General features: G+C 31.9%; 1 protein-coding gene across 1 annotated transcript in view; it reads right to left on the reverse strand.

Moving 5' to 3' along the window:
• Positions 1-19,628, reverse strand: part of LOC140436823 (kinesin-like protein KIF19) — a 234,969-nt gene that overhangs the window by 74,981 nt on the left and 140,360 nt on the right. Inside the window, exon 4 of the mRNA XM_072525950.1 lies at positions 12,525-12,669. Within this exon, the coding sequence (XP_072382051.1) occupies positions 12,525-12,669 (145 nt within the window). The remainder of the gene's footprint in view (positions 1-12,524; positions 12,670-19,628) is intronic.

Below are 19,628 nucleotides of genomic sequence, written 5' to 3' on the forward strand. Positions count from 1 at the left end.
AATCTAGCCTGCATTCTTTAAGCGCCTGTAATATTTTGCTTAGCTCAACTGTGTCAAAGGCTTTGTGAAAATCGATAAATATTAGAACTAGAGGTTTATTGTATTCCACTGCTTTCTCTATTAGGGTTTTTATACTTTGTAGATGGTCATTTGTTCCGTAACTTTTTCGGAATCCTGCCTGTTCCCTTGGTTGATAAGTCTCTAATTTTCTTTCCATTCTCTTAACTAGTATTCGCGTAAACATCTTATATATATGGCTGAGGAGGCTAATCGGTCTGTAATTCTCTAAATTTGCTTTGTCTCCTGCTTTGTGTAATAGAATCATAGTAGCGTTGTTCCAGTCTGTTGGAATATTGGCGCTGTGAAGGCAGATATTGAAAAGTTGTTTAATTTTTTCAAGTAATACATCCCCTCCAATTTTTAGTGCTTCTGATACTATTCCATCTTCACCCGGGGTTCGATTATTTTTCATTTTCTTCAGGGCTTCTTTGATTTCTGATTTTGTTATATCGGGCATTAAATCTGACCCTTGGTTTAATACCCCAGTTTTTAGTGTAATTGGAGGTTCCGTATTGTTATCTTTTTTTCTTGATCTATATAACTCTGTGTAGAACTCTTCGACTATTCTTAATATTTCATCTCTGTTCGTTGTTTCTTCTCCAGTGCTGTTTCTCAGTTTGTTAATTTCTATTTTCCCCTTTTGTACGCTCCTCTTCAAAACTTTCATGTTCTTATTTTTCTCTATTGCCTGTTTTGTTTTTTTCTACATTGTAGTAGTAGTGGAACGCATAGCGGAAACTGAAATGGAACTCGGCAGGCCATATAGTGAGAATGCACGACTCACGATGGACGTGCAAATTTACAAATTGTACGCCAAGAGCAGACAAACGTAGTAGAGGAAGACCACCTACACGTTGGGCTGACGACATCACCCGTATCGCCAAAAATTGGCAACAAAGAGCACAACATCATAAAGAATGGAGGAGTTTAAGGAAGGCCTATGTCCAGCGGTGGACATGATAAATAAAGACTAGATGACGATGATGATGATGATGGTTCATCTACTAGTTTCATTCCGGTTATTTGTTTTATTTGTTTCTGTTTTTATCTTATCTGGTATTTGGTGTATTTTTTAATTTCTGCCAAATATTTCTTCTGGTTCTTCTTTTTTCTTCCTTTTACTATCATCTGAGCTACTATCATCATTACAAAAATTACCTCTGCCATTAATTCTTCTTAAAAAATATTAATAGCAATACTTGAATATTTTTGTTAGTTTTTGAAATTGAGTACACGGTAAGAAAATATGCTACAATATCATAATGACAATAGTAATGGTGGCTATAAGGATAGCATTGTAGGGGATACATTTTTTTATAAATTTATATTTATTTCTGTATTTAATATAATCCTTTTAATAACATTTTACATTCTTGAATAATGTTTTATGTAATTTTTTGTCCAGTTGTTACTAAATTATGTTTTTTTAACTATCTACATACACTACTAGTCGTTTTAATTTTAAATTATAGTGCCCTTTGAATGCTGCCGTTATTGAACATGCGTTTAAAATATATACATTCATATTAATTATTGTAAAGAACAGTGCTTAAAATGCCATGCTATCTTCACGACTAATAAACAGTAGAATGGAAACCTGCTGTCTGAATGACAGAAGCTATCAACAGTGATGTCTATTTAAGGAGTGAGATCGGTAAAATCAGGCACTTTAAAGGTAAAACCCTTTAAGCGTGAGACTTATTGTAAAGAAGACAGGTGCTTTCTATACACCTTTCATAAATCATTAATGCAGTATCATCATTATCACCGTTCTACCATCCATCAATTTTATTATAGATCATTAAGAACTGTATACTTTGTGGTTTTGCCAGAGTAACAGTAATACAAGGATAGATAACTTTATTTTTAGTTATATAATTTTTTACAGTACTTACGTAGTATATCGATCATTATTTATGATACAGATGAAAAATTATATATCGTTTTGTAGGGGACAATTTTATTTTCATATACGAGCCCTAACAACTATAACATTACTACACCTAAAATTTAAGTAGTTGACAGTTTATTTTTTAATCTTGTTTTTTAATGTATTACTATGTAATAAATTAATTATTAATCATGTAGGTCCAATCAGCAATAAGAAATAAAATATTCTTATCTAACAAAACTAATTAATAATTAAGAATGTTTATTCTGTTGGCAACTAAATATTGGGACATAAAAGAAATATTTATTTTTAAAACGGATTAGCATCAATGTTAGACTTTATGGCCGCTTGAATTCGGTTCGGCATTTACTCGACTAAGGATCTACACTATTCGGTGGTAATTTAATTGCAAATCTGCTTCTATTTTGACTTTATGTTCGTTTTGGGTTATTCGTTAATAATAATATATTTTATGATATACTGCTTTAATAACATTTAAGTCAGGACTGTTATAACACCAAAAAAGGACATTTATATTGTGGTTTTCCATTTAGTTGTTTGTGGTTCTGGCCGTATGACAGGCCGCTTGGTCCTGTTGAAAAAATTATTTCCTACTAGCATTTAATTTCACAATACTGGACAGAAGGCTAGTTTTAAATATTTGTTAATACTTTGCATCTTCGACCATCGACCAATCTTCTACCGACCAAGAAAGTTTAGATTTTGCCCAAATGAGCCTGGCTTGCTTTTGTTTTGCTGTTAACAGTGGTTTTTCCTTAGCATAGAAGAACATACATTACTTGCAATTCAACCTTCATCCAGATTTATATTTCCTCTTACGACAGCATCCCCTTGACAGATTTAATCTAGTTTTATAAATACATTCATTTGTAACTTGCTTTAGAATATTTCTCCGATCTTTAATGCAAACTTTTACTCTTCATTTACCTCATGTTTACTCATAATGCTTATCTGCCAGACTGTAGTTTTAGAAATATTAATTTCATCATTTGTTTTATTAACGAATTACAATCAATTGTACAATATAGTTTAACGTTTGTTAGAGTGTTCGGCTGCATTGTTTTCGCAGCCTAATTACCTTACCTTATGTGCTTTTCAACAGTTATTTCATTCTGTGCCATTATTTACTTGTCACTAATGTTTAAATTTTGATATATCTTATTTAATCCTTATTAGATTAATAGGTTCTTTGAGTTGTATAAAACGATATTGATATACGTTTTGTGGTTGTATATAATTTAAAATATTCCCTATTTAGCATTATTATCATATCTATTAAAAATAATAATAAATTACCAGTCAAACGCCTGAATTTGATCTTCTTCTTTGTGTGCCGTGCTTGTATTCAAGCGTTGGCTATCGTCATATTGACAAGCTGATGAAATGATTCTCGGTCGGCAGCTAGATGAAACAGTTCCTCGACCGTTCGACGTGTCCATTGTCTAATGTTACGCAGCCAGGACAGTTGTTTTTTTCCGACCCAACGTTTTCCTTCGATTTTGCCCTGAATGATTAACCGGAGTAAGCGATATTTAGGTCCTCATTATATGACCGAAGTATTGGACCTTTCTCATTTTGATGATGTTGATCAATTCTCGCTTTTTGTGCACGGTCTCTAGCACGCGTTCGTTAGATATGTGTGCTGTCCACGGGATTCTGAGCATGCGACGGTAACACCATAACTCAAACGCTTCTAATTTGTTAAGATTTTTTATTTTTGTTGTCCAGGTTTCACATCCATAGAACAAAGTGGACCAGACGTAGCACTTCAATACTCTTAGACGTGTGGTCAACGACAGACTTCTACTGCATAATACAGAACGCCAGTTAATAAAGTTTTTCCGTGCGAGTTCTATTCTGGTCGAAATTTCCTCGTCACTTTCAACCCTGCAGTCAATCCAGCTACCCAGATATCTAAAGTGTTCCACCCTTTCCAGGATTTTGTTATCTAATCTTAGTACTGAGTCTTCGATATTAATTTTTCCGGCCACCATCCATTTTGTTTTTTTTTGCGTTGATTGTTAAGCCCTTTTCAGTGCATTCGTTGTTTACAGCATTCAACAGGGTTTGAAGATCTTCTAGACTCTCTGCCATTATTGCGGTGTCATCAGCGTATCTGATGTTGTTAATAATTTCACCACCGATTTTAACACCTTCGCGGCGATTATTTAACGCTATTTCAAAAACTGGTTTAGTGTAGGCATTAAACAACATCGGTGACATAACACATCCCTGTCTAACACCACGCTTAATAGAAACTTTAGCTGAAACCTCTTGGTCCACCTCAACACAAGCGGTCTGATTGTAGTAAAGATGAATTTGATACATATATTTTAATTTGTCCTATTATATAGTTGTTCGGGTTCGTATTGCTAGTGATATAATTTTTACTATCCTTTATTTTTCAACAAGGTTAACAATGCTGAGACAGATACAATATTACGGATAAGAGTAAATACAAGAAGAAAAATAAAGCATAATTAAGAGGAATATGAAACAAACAAACCGAAGAAAACGTAACATTTACTAAAGAAAACAAAACACTAATGGACTTCTAATACCAACAACAAAATACTAATGGAAAACTAAAAAACACACAAGTATAGTAAACACAGAAATAAGTTATCAAGATTGTGAGCCAAAATTAAGCCAATACTGTGGCGTAACAGGTACAGAAATAAATATAGATGATATTAAGACATTGAAAATACAATGAAATTTTTATGAAGAATTAATTTTATTAATAAAGAAAAACAATTAAAAACGACAAGAAAACTGGTAATAGTAACATGGCTACTTGAATCAAAGGACGCGAATAACAAGGAAAAAGTAAATATGTTTACTTATATGGGAATAGTTTCAGAACCTTATTAAGGAGAAAGTAATTGAGGCGTTCTTTGCAAAAACTCCATACAGTCTGTCCCAAACCCTTCTTTCAGTGCGTCACTAATTTTGACGTCATATAGGATTTTAAGAATGTCGGGAATTATTGCATGACATTTTAGTTAAATTTGACAGTTGTAGGATCGTAACCTCTCTTTTTCTAATTGATTAATAATTTTAATATTAGTCTTTGTTCTTTCTCGATATATTTCGGTATATTTAAAATATTTTTATGACAATAAATACAAAATTTTCACTGTAAAATCTCTAATAATACTAACCTGGAATGACAATTATCATTTTATCAGTTGACATTGTGAAAGTACTGTCACGATCGGGACAATCTGAGTCAAATTATATGTATGCGCATCGTTGATTGGATATCTATTTAGCGTATTCTAAACTCCAACCAAATATACATCCGTAGGTAGAATTAGCTTTACCATAAATCATTTTCTAAGTTCTATGTATAATAATCACAGACTCACGTTTTTTTCTGTCACTTCTAGCTTAATGTGTTAAAGAGAATTCGATCAACTATGACGCACTGAAAGAAGGGTTTGGGATGAACTATAGGTCAGTTTTTTTTTGGAAATAGACTTATGCCATCTATGAATTGGAATTGAAAAACTCATTACATGTTCCTTGGGTAAAAAATTCCATTAAAACCATAGTAGTCTAATATATAGGCGACAAAAATATAGGCTATTCTGCATAAATCCCATATGTCAACTGCAGTTTTCTACAAATACCACAGTTGTCAATAATTCCAACTATTCCATGAATATACGACGGTTTTTATATGAAAACAGTATACAGTCGTATATTCAAGGAATAGACTTTATTAGTGTTTTTGCGGGAAACTTTATCGCTTGGCTGCCAGTAGATTTTTATAGGTTAAATATTTATTAAAATGAGTTCTATAATAAATACAAGTAACAATAAACTCGAACGACAAGGTTCAAGTAAAATATGCCATTGAAAAAGAAAAGGAAGGTGGTGAGAGGCACAGAGATAAAACAGGCAAGAGTAAAGGGTCAGAAACATGTTAATTATAAGTGCATAGAAAAGGGACGAGTACAACTGGGTCCGTTACAAATGTTAATTGTAAAATGGTAAGTAAAATATTTATGTTTTCTTAGGTATTCACGGTTTAAATGTTATTCTTAAATTATTGATGAATAGTTATCGATCACTTCTATGCTTTGAAAACTAAAAACGACGAGCAATAGAGTTATTTGGCAGGTAACATTATTAATTGCTAGATATAAACAATTAAAATATTAACAAGTATATTTCATCGTAATGCTAATATTTTATTACATTTCAAAGTAAAGAAATAGCCAAAAAATAAAGCTGAACTTGAGATACATGTGGTACTTGCTATCGGTATCAAAGTAAATTATTAGCTAGTTGTAAGGATCCAGAAGACGCGTGGAAATTAAATATTACGAAAGAACTGCACTTAAGAAAAGCTGAGAACTTTTATGAACTAAAAAGAAAATATACATTGAAAGTACGTGCTATTATATTGAAATGGCAGATTTAAGTAAACCTGGACCTTCTAGTACAAAAAAACGTAAGATTGTACAAGTGAGAAATCCTAATAAGTTAACAGTGGAAGAAATGATGGAGTTTTTATGTGAGTCAGATCAAGAAAGTTTGTTAGATGACAATGATAGCAATTATGAACGTAAGTTAGCAAAATAATAAATATATAAGATTTTAATTTGTATCTATTATTTTATTTCTAGATCAAATACAGAGCGAAAATGAAAGTGACAATTTTACAAGCGAAGACGAATATTTGCAGGTGGGTGAAAATAATGCAGTTGTTTCTAAAATAAATAATCAAGACATTTTAAAGTGGGAATGTGAAATTGACAATATGACTCAAATTCCCTTTATTAAAGAAAAAAAATTATTGGTTGAATCACCGGGTGAGCATCCTTACGAATTGTTTAGAATGTTGGTTGATGACGAACTTTTAGAAATGATAGTACGAGAAACCAATATGTATGCCGTGGAGGTCCTCTGTACTAGTAGTGGTAAAGAAAAGTCGAGAATTTCAGCTTGGAAAGAAATAACTGTTTCAGAACTACTAATTTTTTTGGGACTTACGTTACATACAGGAACAATAAAACTTAATAATCTACAGGACTAATGGAAACAGCATCGGTTGTTTTCTCTTTGTTTTGGAAATTATATGAGTCGAGACCGATATCTACTTATTATGAGATGCTTACATTTTCATGAAAATATAAATGATCCACAGATAAAAACAGATCGACTTTATAAAATAAGACCACTATTAGATTATTTCACACAAAAAATTAAAAGCATCTACTATCCAGGCCAGAATTTATCATTAGATGAATCGATGGTTTTATTTAAGGGCAGACTTCTATTCAAACAGTACCTTCCTCAAAAGCGACATAAATATGAAATCAAAGTTTATATGTTAACCGAAAGTGATGGGGCCGTTTTAGATTTAGCAGTTAATACAGGATATAATGGTGTACTAGGTGGTAAAGATCATGCACAGAAAGTAGTACTGCATCTTATGCGCAACTACTTGCATTCTGGTCACCCTCTTTACATGGATAACAATTACAATAGCTATCATCTAGCTAAAACTTTAATCGATAAAGGTACTTTTTCCACAGGTACACTAGAAAAAAACAGGAAAGGTTCTCCAGAGGATGTTTTAAAGTTAAAGTTAAAAACAGGTGAAACGAAAGCCAAATATTTAAATAGTGTCATGATTGGAAAATGGTGTGATAAGAGAGATGTAACATATATTTCAACTGAATTTAAAAACGACATGGTAACAGTGAAAACTAGGCGAGGACTAGAAAAAGAAAAGCCTTTGCCTATTATTAATTATAATAAGCATATGGGTGGAATAGATAGAAGAGATCAGCTTATGGCGTACTATCCGACAGAGAGGAAAACATTACGTTGGTATAAAAAAAATATAAGTTTGCATATCATTCAGTTATTACTTATTAATTCTCATATCCTATATAATAAATTTTATGGCGAAACGAAAACACTGAGCAAGTTTAGACATGAGATCTTAGAAAAGTTGTTACCAGAAGTTCCATCTCCAGGAAAAGGCAGGATACAAAATGTTGAACACACACCTTCAAAAATTGATGTCACCAATGAATGCGGTAAAACTTTAAGAAAAAGATGCCGAATGTATTCTACCAAAAAGATAGTATTTACCATTGTTTAGAATGTAAAGGAAAACCAGGACTTTGCCTAGGAGTATGTTTTCAGGAATACCATAGAAAATAATAGACTTCATATTTTGTGAAATTTATTTTTGTTATTTTTAGTTTTAAGTTGCAAATAGGACATTAAACTTTTCCCTAAAAAAAATGGTTTTCAATCATTTCGTGAAGGCTCATATGTGCGGCTTTCGCATATTTCAATGAAATCATTCATATATGTGGAGGCTGCGCATGTGCGTCTTCCGCATATTGCAATGAAATTCTTCACATATGCGGATGCCGCGCATGTGCGTCTAGAAAAAAATTTTATACAAACCTACAAATATGGCTTTATAAAGTCTTAATAAGATAAATTAAACTTGTATATATGAATATTTTCATTTTTAAGAGAAAAAAGTGAGCCGCATACACGGTACCTACTAGTAATTTCTGCCGCAGCGAAAGGGTTAAGCGACGGATGTGCCGGACAAAATAAAAACTATGTTCTTATGAAATTTTTGTACCTGCTTGTCCATGGTTTACACATATTTAAAACTATCACTCATGTATTTCCTATTCTGTCATTCATTTTTAAGTTGCCACCAACATTTTTCATTGATTAAAAAGATCACCGTTTACCGCAACTGATGTTAATCAGTCTATGATATTTAACATTTTAGAAGCAGTAACTCCATTTTTCTTAGATCATCTCGTCCTCCAGTGAAAATCAAAAAACATTTAGTTGATGAACCTGGGGTTGTTTTAGTAAGACAGGATTATACAGGTAGCTGGAAAAAATCCCGTATAACAAACAAACGTAGTATACTGAAAGAGTTTCAATTTAAACCGTTATGTAGTACGCGTTTGGATATTTCTCAGGGACAAGGGAACAGCCATTAATCCAATATTTGTTGAAAAAAAAAACAGAGGCTCAAAACTTTTATAACCAACTTATTAGAGAATCTAGTTATTTTTTTTTTCGCATAGGCATTTGCCATTCAGCCAGTCACAACTTTTTTTTTAAGTTCTTCCCAAAGAAAAGAAAAGAAAATAATTATCACAATATATTTATGGAACATTACCAATGGAATAAACATGGTTACTCGCTTCCCGTCTAGGGACCCATCGAGACATTAAATTAAAACAAAAACTAGACAGGATCATGGATAGTAGGTTTAAAACAAATGGGATAAAACAAAGGTTACTATTTTTTTGACTGAACTTACAAATTGAGGTTACTTTTCGAAATATATTCTGTTAAGTAGTTATATACATTTTTGTTATTTAATGACAAATGGTAACAAATGTTATAGGGTGGAAGGATTTTATGTTTGATTACATTTTTTATTAAGTCGTCAGTTTGTTGTATATATTTTGTACATTCAAAAAAATGTAATTTAAATCTTTACAATTTTAAGTTTTGCCAGATGAGCCGGATAACATGCCTGTCCTGATTTCATTCTGATAATAGATGTAATGTATCTATATGGAACATAGTAATTTTTAAACCAAAATTCACTCGGCATTGAGGGTTGTATGAGTGCATATTGTGATTTAGAGTGTTGACTGTATTCATGATATTCTTGTTTCCACTGATTGTTTACAATATTCTTGATTGTTACAAATAAATCTGGGATGCAGAGCTTATAATCTGTTTTCGCACCAGAATCAATGGCTTTTTTAGCTAATATATCTACATACTCATTATGCTCAAGCCCTATGTGAGCTTCAATTCACAAAAATTTAACTGTTCTTTGTTCCTGATATAATTCAAAAATAATTTTTTTGATTAGAAGGATGTAAATATTTGTGCTTTTGTTAGGAAAAGATATAGTCTCAATGGCTATAAGAACCGACAAAGAATCAGATGCAATTATTGCGGAGTTGTCATTGGAATTCTTAAAATGCTTCATAAATTGCTATAGCTTCAGCAGTAAAAATTGAAAAATTATGATCCAGAGTAAACATGTTTTCTATACTTTTTGAAGGAATATAAAAAGCACATCCAGTGCCAAGAGAAGACTTGGATGCGTCTGTATAAATAACTGTTGATGCTGGCCAGTTTTCTAATAAATTCCTAAAAATATTGTAGCTGATTGCAGTATTTACATGGTACCTTGGTTTAATTACCGTAATAGTTTGCAAAAAAGCATAAAATTCTTCAAAGTTTGAATTATCATATGTGTATGAGTTGGTGTTATTGCAATTTGAGAGATTTCTAAAAGCGTCACAAAGTGGAGGAGAATTTTTGTGGATCCAATATTTATTTGTTAAATCTGCATTATTAAGTTTGCTAATGCTTCAGTAAAGAGAGTAGTTTCTATGACGAATATGAATATTAATCAGAAATTTTTGACTAAGATATTCTCTTCTATATTTGAGTGGAAATTCTAGTTCTTCAACATATAACGAATTGGAATCTAGTTATCAGTCTGAAAAGATTTTCGATTTAGACGAAGACGATAACAGCATTGGTGTAAGTAATGAAGACTAAATGTTTTGTATACATTTCAAATAAAAGTTTCCATTTATTTTTCATTTTAGTTTGATACTATATATACATATTCTTTTTCATACAAGGTAATGGAAATTTCCATTGCAAAACCCCCATATATAGAATGAAAAAATGGCTTTCATAAAAAAAGGAAAAAATAATGTTATTTATATTGTAAAATGTGTGTAATCATTAAAACAATAAATCACTAATTTAATAATTTCTGCAAAATTATTATTGTTCAATCAAATAACTTTTTTAAAATTTTTTTCAATATTGCAATTAACGACAAACTAGATTTTTGCAAAGAACGCCTCAATTACAAAAACGTATAAACTTAAACATAATATCAATAAAGAAAGATTTTTCACATTTAAATCATGAGCTAAGTAATAATAAAAGTTTCATTAAAAAAACAATAAGACAGATTATATAAAATACAAAAAAAAATAGAAAAACAATATAAAGCGACTTCGTCAAAATAGAGATTGGTAAAGAGATACAGTGTGGAATTAGCAGAAACTACACAAAACTAAAAAAAACGAATAAGAAAAATGAAGCTAATATTAATATTTTTAGAAAAATTAATATAGTTAATTGTCACTAAAGTTTAAATCGCAGCCAAAAAATATCGCCAATGTGCGCAAAATTTTCCGATACCCCAGATAAAAAAAATGGTCCATATTTAACGCAGATATGATAAATTTGTTATAATTAAAGCAGCTGTGATTTTTTAAACAAATTAAGCTATTGGTCGAAGAAAACTTTTTTTATTTAAATCTTTGTCTTGATTTAAGATTAAGATCTTCGGCTATAAGAATTTATGATAAAAATAAGTATAATGAATAGGCAGCGTTGTAGCTTAATTAATTTACAACGCAAAAATTGCCCCTACTTCAGAGCAATAAATAAGGGGTTTTTTAGTCAAATATTTTTATTTTTTCATAAAGATATAATCGACCAAAAAGAGAATCCGTTTAGAATAATATTTCTATTCTTCTACAAACAAAAAAGTTGAGGCTATGCAAAATTTATATACTTTTAAGAATTTTTATAAAAACCGTATCTCAAAAACGAATTGACTGATCGGATTTATAATTAAAATAGATAAAATATAATAATTTTTGAATAAAAAAAAATATTTTTTACAAAATTTATTTCAAAATTTAAAAATGGAGAAAAATTGACATTTTTGCACCTTCAATCATTAATTTTGCATAAACTATTGGATTCAGTTTAGTGTAGACCTCATATTAAAGCTTTTTTTTAATATTTTTTATTTACCCTATTATATATAATATTTTACCCCAAATTATTGTTGATCGAATACAATAAAAATAATCAAAAATGCCGTTTTTGCTTCTTAAAAGTACCATAAGATAATTATACTAACTAACAGTTTGAAGTTGCAAACACTTGGAGGTTACTTCAGGCATTGCCCTTCATAATGCTGTACTGGTTTCAAAACATTCACTAATTAATGCTCAAAATCATTCATTTTTGTCTCTACAGCTTGGAATACATTCTAAATAAACATAATAATAATCGCAAAAATAAGCAATAATCACAAAACCGAAGAAAGGAGAAATGTTTGAGTAGCTAATAGGCAGAGCTAAAAAATAATACCTATATTATAAATAATATTTCTATTCATCATTTATATCTTTTTTGCCTTTTTTTACCTTTAACTTTTTTTACTTTTAATGATATTTTCACACTATCTCTAACAGTTCTTAATTAATCTCATATTGTAAATTTCTTCTATTTGTTGTAAACCGTGTTTTATATTATAATTTAATCTTTTTTCACAAAGCTAATAAACTTTCTTACACTTTCGCTTTGAACACTCTTTTGTACAAACTGATAAATACTACAGTTTTAAAAGATTTTCTAAAATCATCCGTTTTTGGTGTACAGAAGTTTTGGTTTTTCAAAAAATAAAATTATTACCACTCACCGAATACTCGTCTTCCTTATCTTTTACTGCCTCAAATATATCGTTAAGAGCCCTAATCATGATTCCTGGAGTCGATCTTGTGCCCACCATAGTATGAGTTTTGCCTGCCCCCGTGGGTCCATATGCAAATACAGTTCCATTATATCTAAAATATTATAATAAATAACAGCTCAATTTTTAGAACTGCTAATAGGTTTATTTTTATGGTTTATTAGTAAACAATAATTTTTAAATAGGACCTATTACAGACTAATAAAATCATATAGACCAGGGAAATTAAAATTTTCCCACACTAACTGATATAGATATCAAGAGTTATTATTAGTAAATTCAGTTATGACAGTTATGATAGATAAAATATGCAAAAAAGTTTTTATCATTTTTCACTTATAAATAAGATATAAAGACATTAGGACCTCAATAAAAGTTAAAGGCTGTAGGTTAACGTCAGTGAATTATATTAACGGACCTTTAATTTGAGAATTACGTAAGTCATGTTATTTAATTTTGTTCTCAACTTGTTAAGCAACAATTTTCTTTCTTTTTAATAATTAATAATAACTTTGTTAAAAACGCATACGAAAGTTTAATTTTTTGTGAAAGTTTCGAAAATGTCGTTTGTTTTCCTGGAAGCCATCTGCTATAAACAGTCGTACATCTCGTCGTACATCGGTCGTTCAGCCCATTCGCTTATTGTACATTTTCCAATTCTTTATAATACTCTTTCAAGGAATATGAAACATTGTACCAGCTTATACAAATCTTGTGGATTGGTACCGTATATATTTGGAGTTATTGTTGTCTCAAGTCTACATAAAACAGTGCCATTGTATGCAGTTGTCACAACTGACGCATGTCCATATTTTTTCAGTGTGAATTGTGTTATCTTTGGATCCAGGCTTAGAAAGAGCTTTTTGACATTTCCGCGGCCGGCTTGGGACCGAAGTATTTTGTATCTGATGCTCTTCTGGCAAGTGCATGAGCTCTTTCATTGTCATATATTTCTCAATGAGCTGAAACTCATACCAGTGTAACACAATTATATTTCAGCAGTCTATCGAGTTCGCGTCGGCATTCCTACACTAGACTAGAGTCCACCTTAGGGCTTATGAGAGCTCCCATGGCTACTTGTGCTGGTAGATGGTACTTCATCTGTGCATATATTAATCCGCTTCAGTTCGAAAGCTCTTATGTTAATTTCTTTTCTCATCTCTGCCTGAAATGCAGCGGTATATTCCCCTAGCGGAATGGAAATGTAACTTTTCATCAATACCGAATATTCCAGCACTCGATCTTTCTGCAGTTTGATACCTGTCCATGTACCAGGTGCAAACCTGCAGTCGGTGTCCTGCAGTTTCCTCAGAGTTTTCTTTGTCTTAACCCTCTCGTGGGCAAATGTTCACTTGGCAAGATACTTTAGGCTTGTATCTGGGTAGCGTATGGTCACAAAATTATCATCCATTCGACATCCCTAGTTTCATTTATTATGTTACTATGTCCTGATCTTACCGGTACGTTGCTCAGGTTTCCTCTCAGTCTATAATATCCTATGCTTGCCTCTACTCTTATAGTTATATGTAAAGGAAGGAGATATGGTAGGGCCTCCGTAGCTAGTGTTGGTGTACCCCTTATATCCCCTGTAATTTCGTGGCACCCAAGCCTTTGCACCTTTGCACATTATAAATCAAATATAGTATGTCTGGTGTTAAACACCGTAAAATATGACGCAATGATAAAAATGCTACACAACGCTAACATTGACGAGAAAGATATAAGAGTTATCCAGAATTTCTATTGGAATCAAAAAGCACGAGTAAGACTGAGCAAATCAACCAACACAGAAGAATTTGAAATTTTAAGAGGGGTGCGACAGGGGTGTATTTTGTCTCCTATGGTCTTTAATCGCTATGTGGAGAACATTTTTGCAAAGGTACTGCAGAGATACTGGAAGGCTTTGAGTGTGGAATAAAGGTAAACAGGTTCCCTATAAATAACATTCGTTACGTGGACGACACCGCAATAATAACAGACAACGAACATGATATGCAGTTAATGGTAAATAAAATAAACACCGTAGGAAAAATATATGGCTTGAAGATGAATGCTGGAAAAACTTAATACATGGCAATAAGAAAAAACGCACTTTTAAGAATACAACTGCAAGTAGATAATGCTCCAATCGATCAAGTGAAAAAATTTAAATACTTGGGAATGATGATAAATGACCAATAGGATCCTCAACAAGAAATAGAATGCCGTACCGAACAAGCAAGACAAGCTTTTCTTAAATTTAAACCGCTACCATGTAACCGCAATCTTTCCCTCAATCTTTGCTACAGGATGGTTAAATGCTATGTATGATCCATATTGTTATACGGCATGGAAACATGGACGTTAAAAGTACCTTCCATTAATAAGTTGGAGGCCTTCGAAATGTGGACGTTGCGAAGAATGTTCCGCATACCATGGACAGATAGGGTGAGAAAGACGAAGTCTTAAGAAAGAGAACTTCTGAGAAAGAGAAATTCTGAGAGAGAACTACTCAATTTGATCAAGGTACAAAAAATTGGATACCTCGGTCATATTCTGAGAGGAAAAAATACGCAATCCCTCAACTAATCATCCAGAAAAATATTGAAAGCAAGAGAGGAGTAGGTCGCAAACAAATGTCGTGGCTACGAAACATAAAGAACTGGACAGGCATAAATAACACTGGCGATCTTTTGCATGCCGCAAAAGACAGACGTCTAGCCATAAGATAATTCGCGAACGCACTATAGGTGCACGACATTATAAGAAGAAGAAAGTGTTAAGTCCCATATTTTCTGATTGGTATATCTACTGATTCCAAGTAAGCCTCGAGTCTAATACTACCCCAAGAAACTTTACTTCATTCACCAGATCTAAACTTATACCGTTTAGGCTCGGAGGATCCAATCCTTCTAAATTCCTTATTTTGGCACATTGGATCACTATATCTCTGACTGTATCATTAAATTTGCTGCATGGTCATCCGCATGGCCCAGAACATGATGCTTGTCGTTGTTGAGTCTAGCTATTAGACCATCCATGACCAGATTCCACAAGACAATAAATAAAACTCCCCCTACGGATAATCTTTGACTACTTGTGTTGGCAATGTATCCCCTTTCAACGTTGCATATGTCACACAGCTCCTCCGCATGTAGTCTATTCATCTGCAACTTGTATCGTCTATTCCTTTTAGACGAATTTCCCTTATGATTGCTTCGTGGGAGGTGTTGGCGAATATTCACTTTATCTCGAGAACTGCATTAAATATCCAGAATGTACTCCACCCTCTGTATGGGATGATGCAGTTTGATTCTGTGGAGGCTTCTACTCAACACATTGTGTGACGGGATTGTGTTTTATATGAGCATTGCGTACTTATAAATAATTCTTTACAACAGGATAACACAAGAATAGGAGAAAATAGAAAAGTTTTAAGACCTATAATACAAACATTTATATTTTGCTAATAAACTTCCTTTAAGGGGAACATCGTACATCGACTAGGATAATATCTATATTGATTGTTCTGTAATTGTTTTCATATATATATATATATATATATATTATATATATATATATATATATATATATATATATATATATATATATATAATGAAAATTACTTAGTTCTCGGGAAGAACCGCGTTGAGAATTTATTACTCAGTAATAAATTCTCAACGCAGTTCTTCCCGAGAACTAAGTAATTTTCATTCATCTGACCGCGGAAATTTATCCGAACATATATGTATATATATATATATATAGACAATTTTCTTCCGGGTAGACTAGAGAAGAATTAATAAGCCCTATTGAATAGTTTGTAGTACGTACGCATCCTTTTTCTTTTGTATCAGAAAACTTAAATCTTCTCTTTATCCCTCGCAAATTTATTGATTGCCCAAGAATACGCACAAAAAATTATAAAGTGTGGTATTTAAACCTTAAATACTTGATTTAAAAACGCTGCTACTAGTTGACCTTCTCCAGGGCTTCCAGTTTCCAAGCTTAGTTGCTCAATCTCCGGTTCTACTATTGCCAGCATCTGCCCTGTAGCCTGCCCTTCAGATTGCAGCTTGCTTTAAGTAGGTCTTTGATCATCTTAGTTTTCTCCCTTGAGATTAGTCCTTCTCTACAGTTAATCTTTAATTTAAACCCGTGAGCAAATCCCTTACCGCGCTCGAAAAAATCCTAGCTTTGTTCTGTTGGTTTAGACTTTTCTCAGATTTTCTAGAGTTTCTCAACAAATTGTCTTAAAAATACTTTTTTTACATGACTTTATTTTTTTTCATGTACCTATTATCACTTTGTCTTGTATCTCTTCGCATCGTTGCTTGTCGTGAAATATTTTTTCTGTTTATGCTTTCCTTAAGTTGATCATCAAACTTAATTCCATATTCCGTTCTATATATTTCATTTATATTACCTCACACAGTTATCTTTGCCTGTCGCCTTTGTTTTCTTTCGTTAGCCATAGGAATGCAAGTTGGTTCACGACTAGGTCCCACCTACAAATTCTTAGCTGGCTTTTATCTCTCTGTGAATTTTGGGTCTTTGATATTCAGTTTATCCACTTATCTATCTTACATCCTTTATCATTATTTACTACAGCTAGCTTTTCCCGGAAAAGCATTCGCATCATATACAGATCCGAATCGCAGTTTTAATCGCTTATAGTTCACACGTCCATTACATATTATGAATGCTTGTTATTTCTCTATAACTCTCAAATACATGCTGTTTTAATATTGATATTGTAATTTTTATTTACCTTTATTGTATTTCTGGAAAATATCATCAAATATGAGAGATAGGACTTACAAATAATACAAATACTTAGTGTTTATGTTGCTACTGTAATAAAACAAAAAACATTCCAATATCATTAAGGCAATCATACAAATTATACTTTTATCTATAGCAATTTTGCCACTGTGTCTCTAGAAACCTTTAATAGTGTTTTCAATGTTTATATTTACATAATCTCATTATTTATTGAAACGATTTAGTCGTTCTTAGTTCTACAATAGCTAGTTTCTGAACACAATATTAATAATAAAAAAGCCTAATGACCACACAAGATTAATTAACCTGCAAAATGTATACTATAATCAATACATCGTAGAATGACAAGCTGAAGACTTAAAAGTAAGCGACTCACTTCTATTGTTCATTAAGAAAACATGTCATTAGCTTTTTCCCGTTTATTTGAAGGTCGTTTGTCATTAATGTCAAGTTTAAAGCTTAACCATAATAAAAATATTAATATGACGTGCAAGTGAAATATTTATAAAAGTATATATAGTATTTAGTGAAATCATAGTCGAGCCATATTTAGAGTTAAATTTTTTTAGATACAGGTAAGTTAGAATTTTAAACGCATACGTATGTTTTTTAATTCAGTACCTAGGCAACTGTATCATGCAACAAGTGCAAATTTGATGATTAGAAGAGTCTAGGGAATTTAAAAAAATGTTTAAATTTAAGGCTTATAAACAATTTGAATAACTGCATCAATTGTTCATCGATTTCAATTTTTAGAACGGATATTAAAAGTGCTTGGAAAGACGCTTAAAAAAAGAAAACATGATGATCAGTTTATTAATTCTGGAGTTATGATCGGTCAAAGTTGCAATCTCTTTCTGGTTGACTTGTCCTGGTGCTTTCTCATCTTTAATTAGATCTGTTAAGCTTCTCAATTTTGATTCTCTAATAGGTGGTCCAGATTTATTTGGATACTTTAGTTTTTCTATTGAACTTTTGTCATCATCGTCAAACAACTCATTTACATAATTTTTTTCAAGATTCTGATTTTAGAGTTTTGTTCACTCTTATTCTTCCATTGGTCATACTCTTTTTTTAGTTGTTTCAATCTGCATTTTCCTCCAAACCATGTCCCTTTAGCTTGTCCTTTTTTATTACTGATAGTCGCTGTATTCTCTCGTATTCTGATTTGTTCCATTTTTAATACTCTTATTTTATCCAATAATTATAGAATTTCTATATCTAAATTGTATGCACCTCTCGTTCAAATTGTAGATATTAATCCCCTATTTAATCCCCCCCCCCCCGTATTTTCTATAAAGGTATATCCCATTCAATGTTATGGCAGTGTTTTATATGTTCATTCCACATTTAGTTTTCTCTGATCTTTATTTGTAAGCTAGATGTTTTCTTATTTTATCCAGATTCCAAGGTTTTCATTGATACTGATACTTCGTTTGGATTTTCTTCAATTTCATTTTAAAGTTGCTTACTTGTTGTGAAGTAATAATCAGAGTTGATGTTGCAACCTGACAATTATTTACAAATCTGTTATTTATTAACAGATTTATAAATAGTAACTAAGATATAATGTATTTGGTTACACACTGTGTTTTCTTAGCGATTCTTTTAGGCAATCTTCACGTGTTAAGTATTACGATGGACGCTAGTTCAAGATCCCGACCTTGTCGAAAATTCGAGTGAACGCTGAACGCAGGTGTTTTACCGGAACCGTCTGTCTAGAGTTAAGATTTTATGATATTGACATCACGGAAGCAGCTACCTACCCGGACTGGATGATTCGAGACTCGTCACAGTAACGACACGAGGGTTCTTCTCTGGAGTTCTAGAGTAACGGGACAATATATAAATACAGAACGAATTACATTTTAGTTAGTCTAAATAATAAATTAATATTGTTTGTAGGTTTTAAGTCGGGAATATAAATTGTAATAAATATATTATACAGTGAGCACGTAAAGGTTGAAATAAATTCGTTAAACGCTTGATTTAGTCACTGGGTAAAAAAGCTGGAACAGGTCGATTTTATTTTTAAGTTGCGCATTTTTTGCTGAATTATGTGTATATGTGAATAGTGATGACGTCATCATATTTTGAAGAAGTCATTACTATTTTAGTTATGAGGTCATTATCATTTTTTTAAATGGTAATCGGAAAATCGGTAAATGGAAAAGAGCGCATCCTTTTGTATACGAATGTCATATTTTTTCTTATGTTAGTCATGTCACATAATATTTGTAGAAATTAAATAGGGAATTCCGCCGCTGCCTGTAAATAGTTTTTTAAAAA

The sequence above is a fragment of the Diabrotica undecimpunctata genome, chromosome 3 (assembly GCF_040954645.1).
Source record: "Diabrotica undecimpunctata isolate CICGRU chromosome 3, icDiaUnde3, whole genome shotgun sequence".
NCBI classification, from domain to species: Eukaryota; Metazoa; Arthropoda; class Insecta; order Coleoptera; family Chrysomelidae; genus Diabrotica; species Diabrotica undecimpunctata.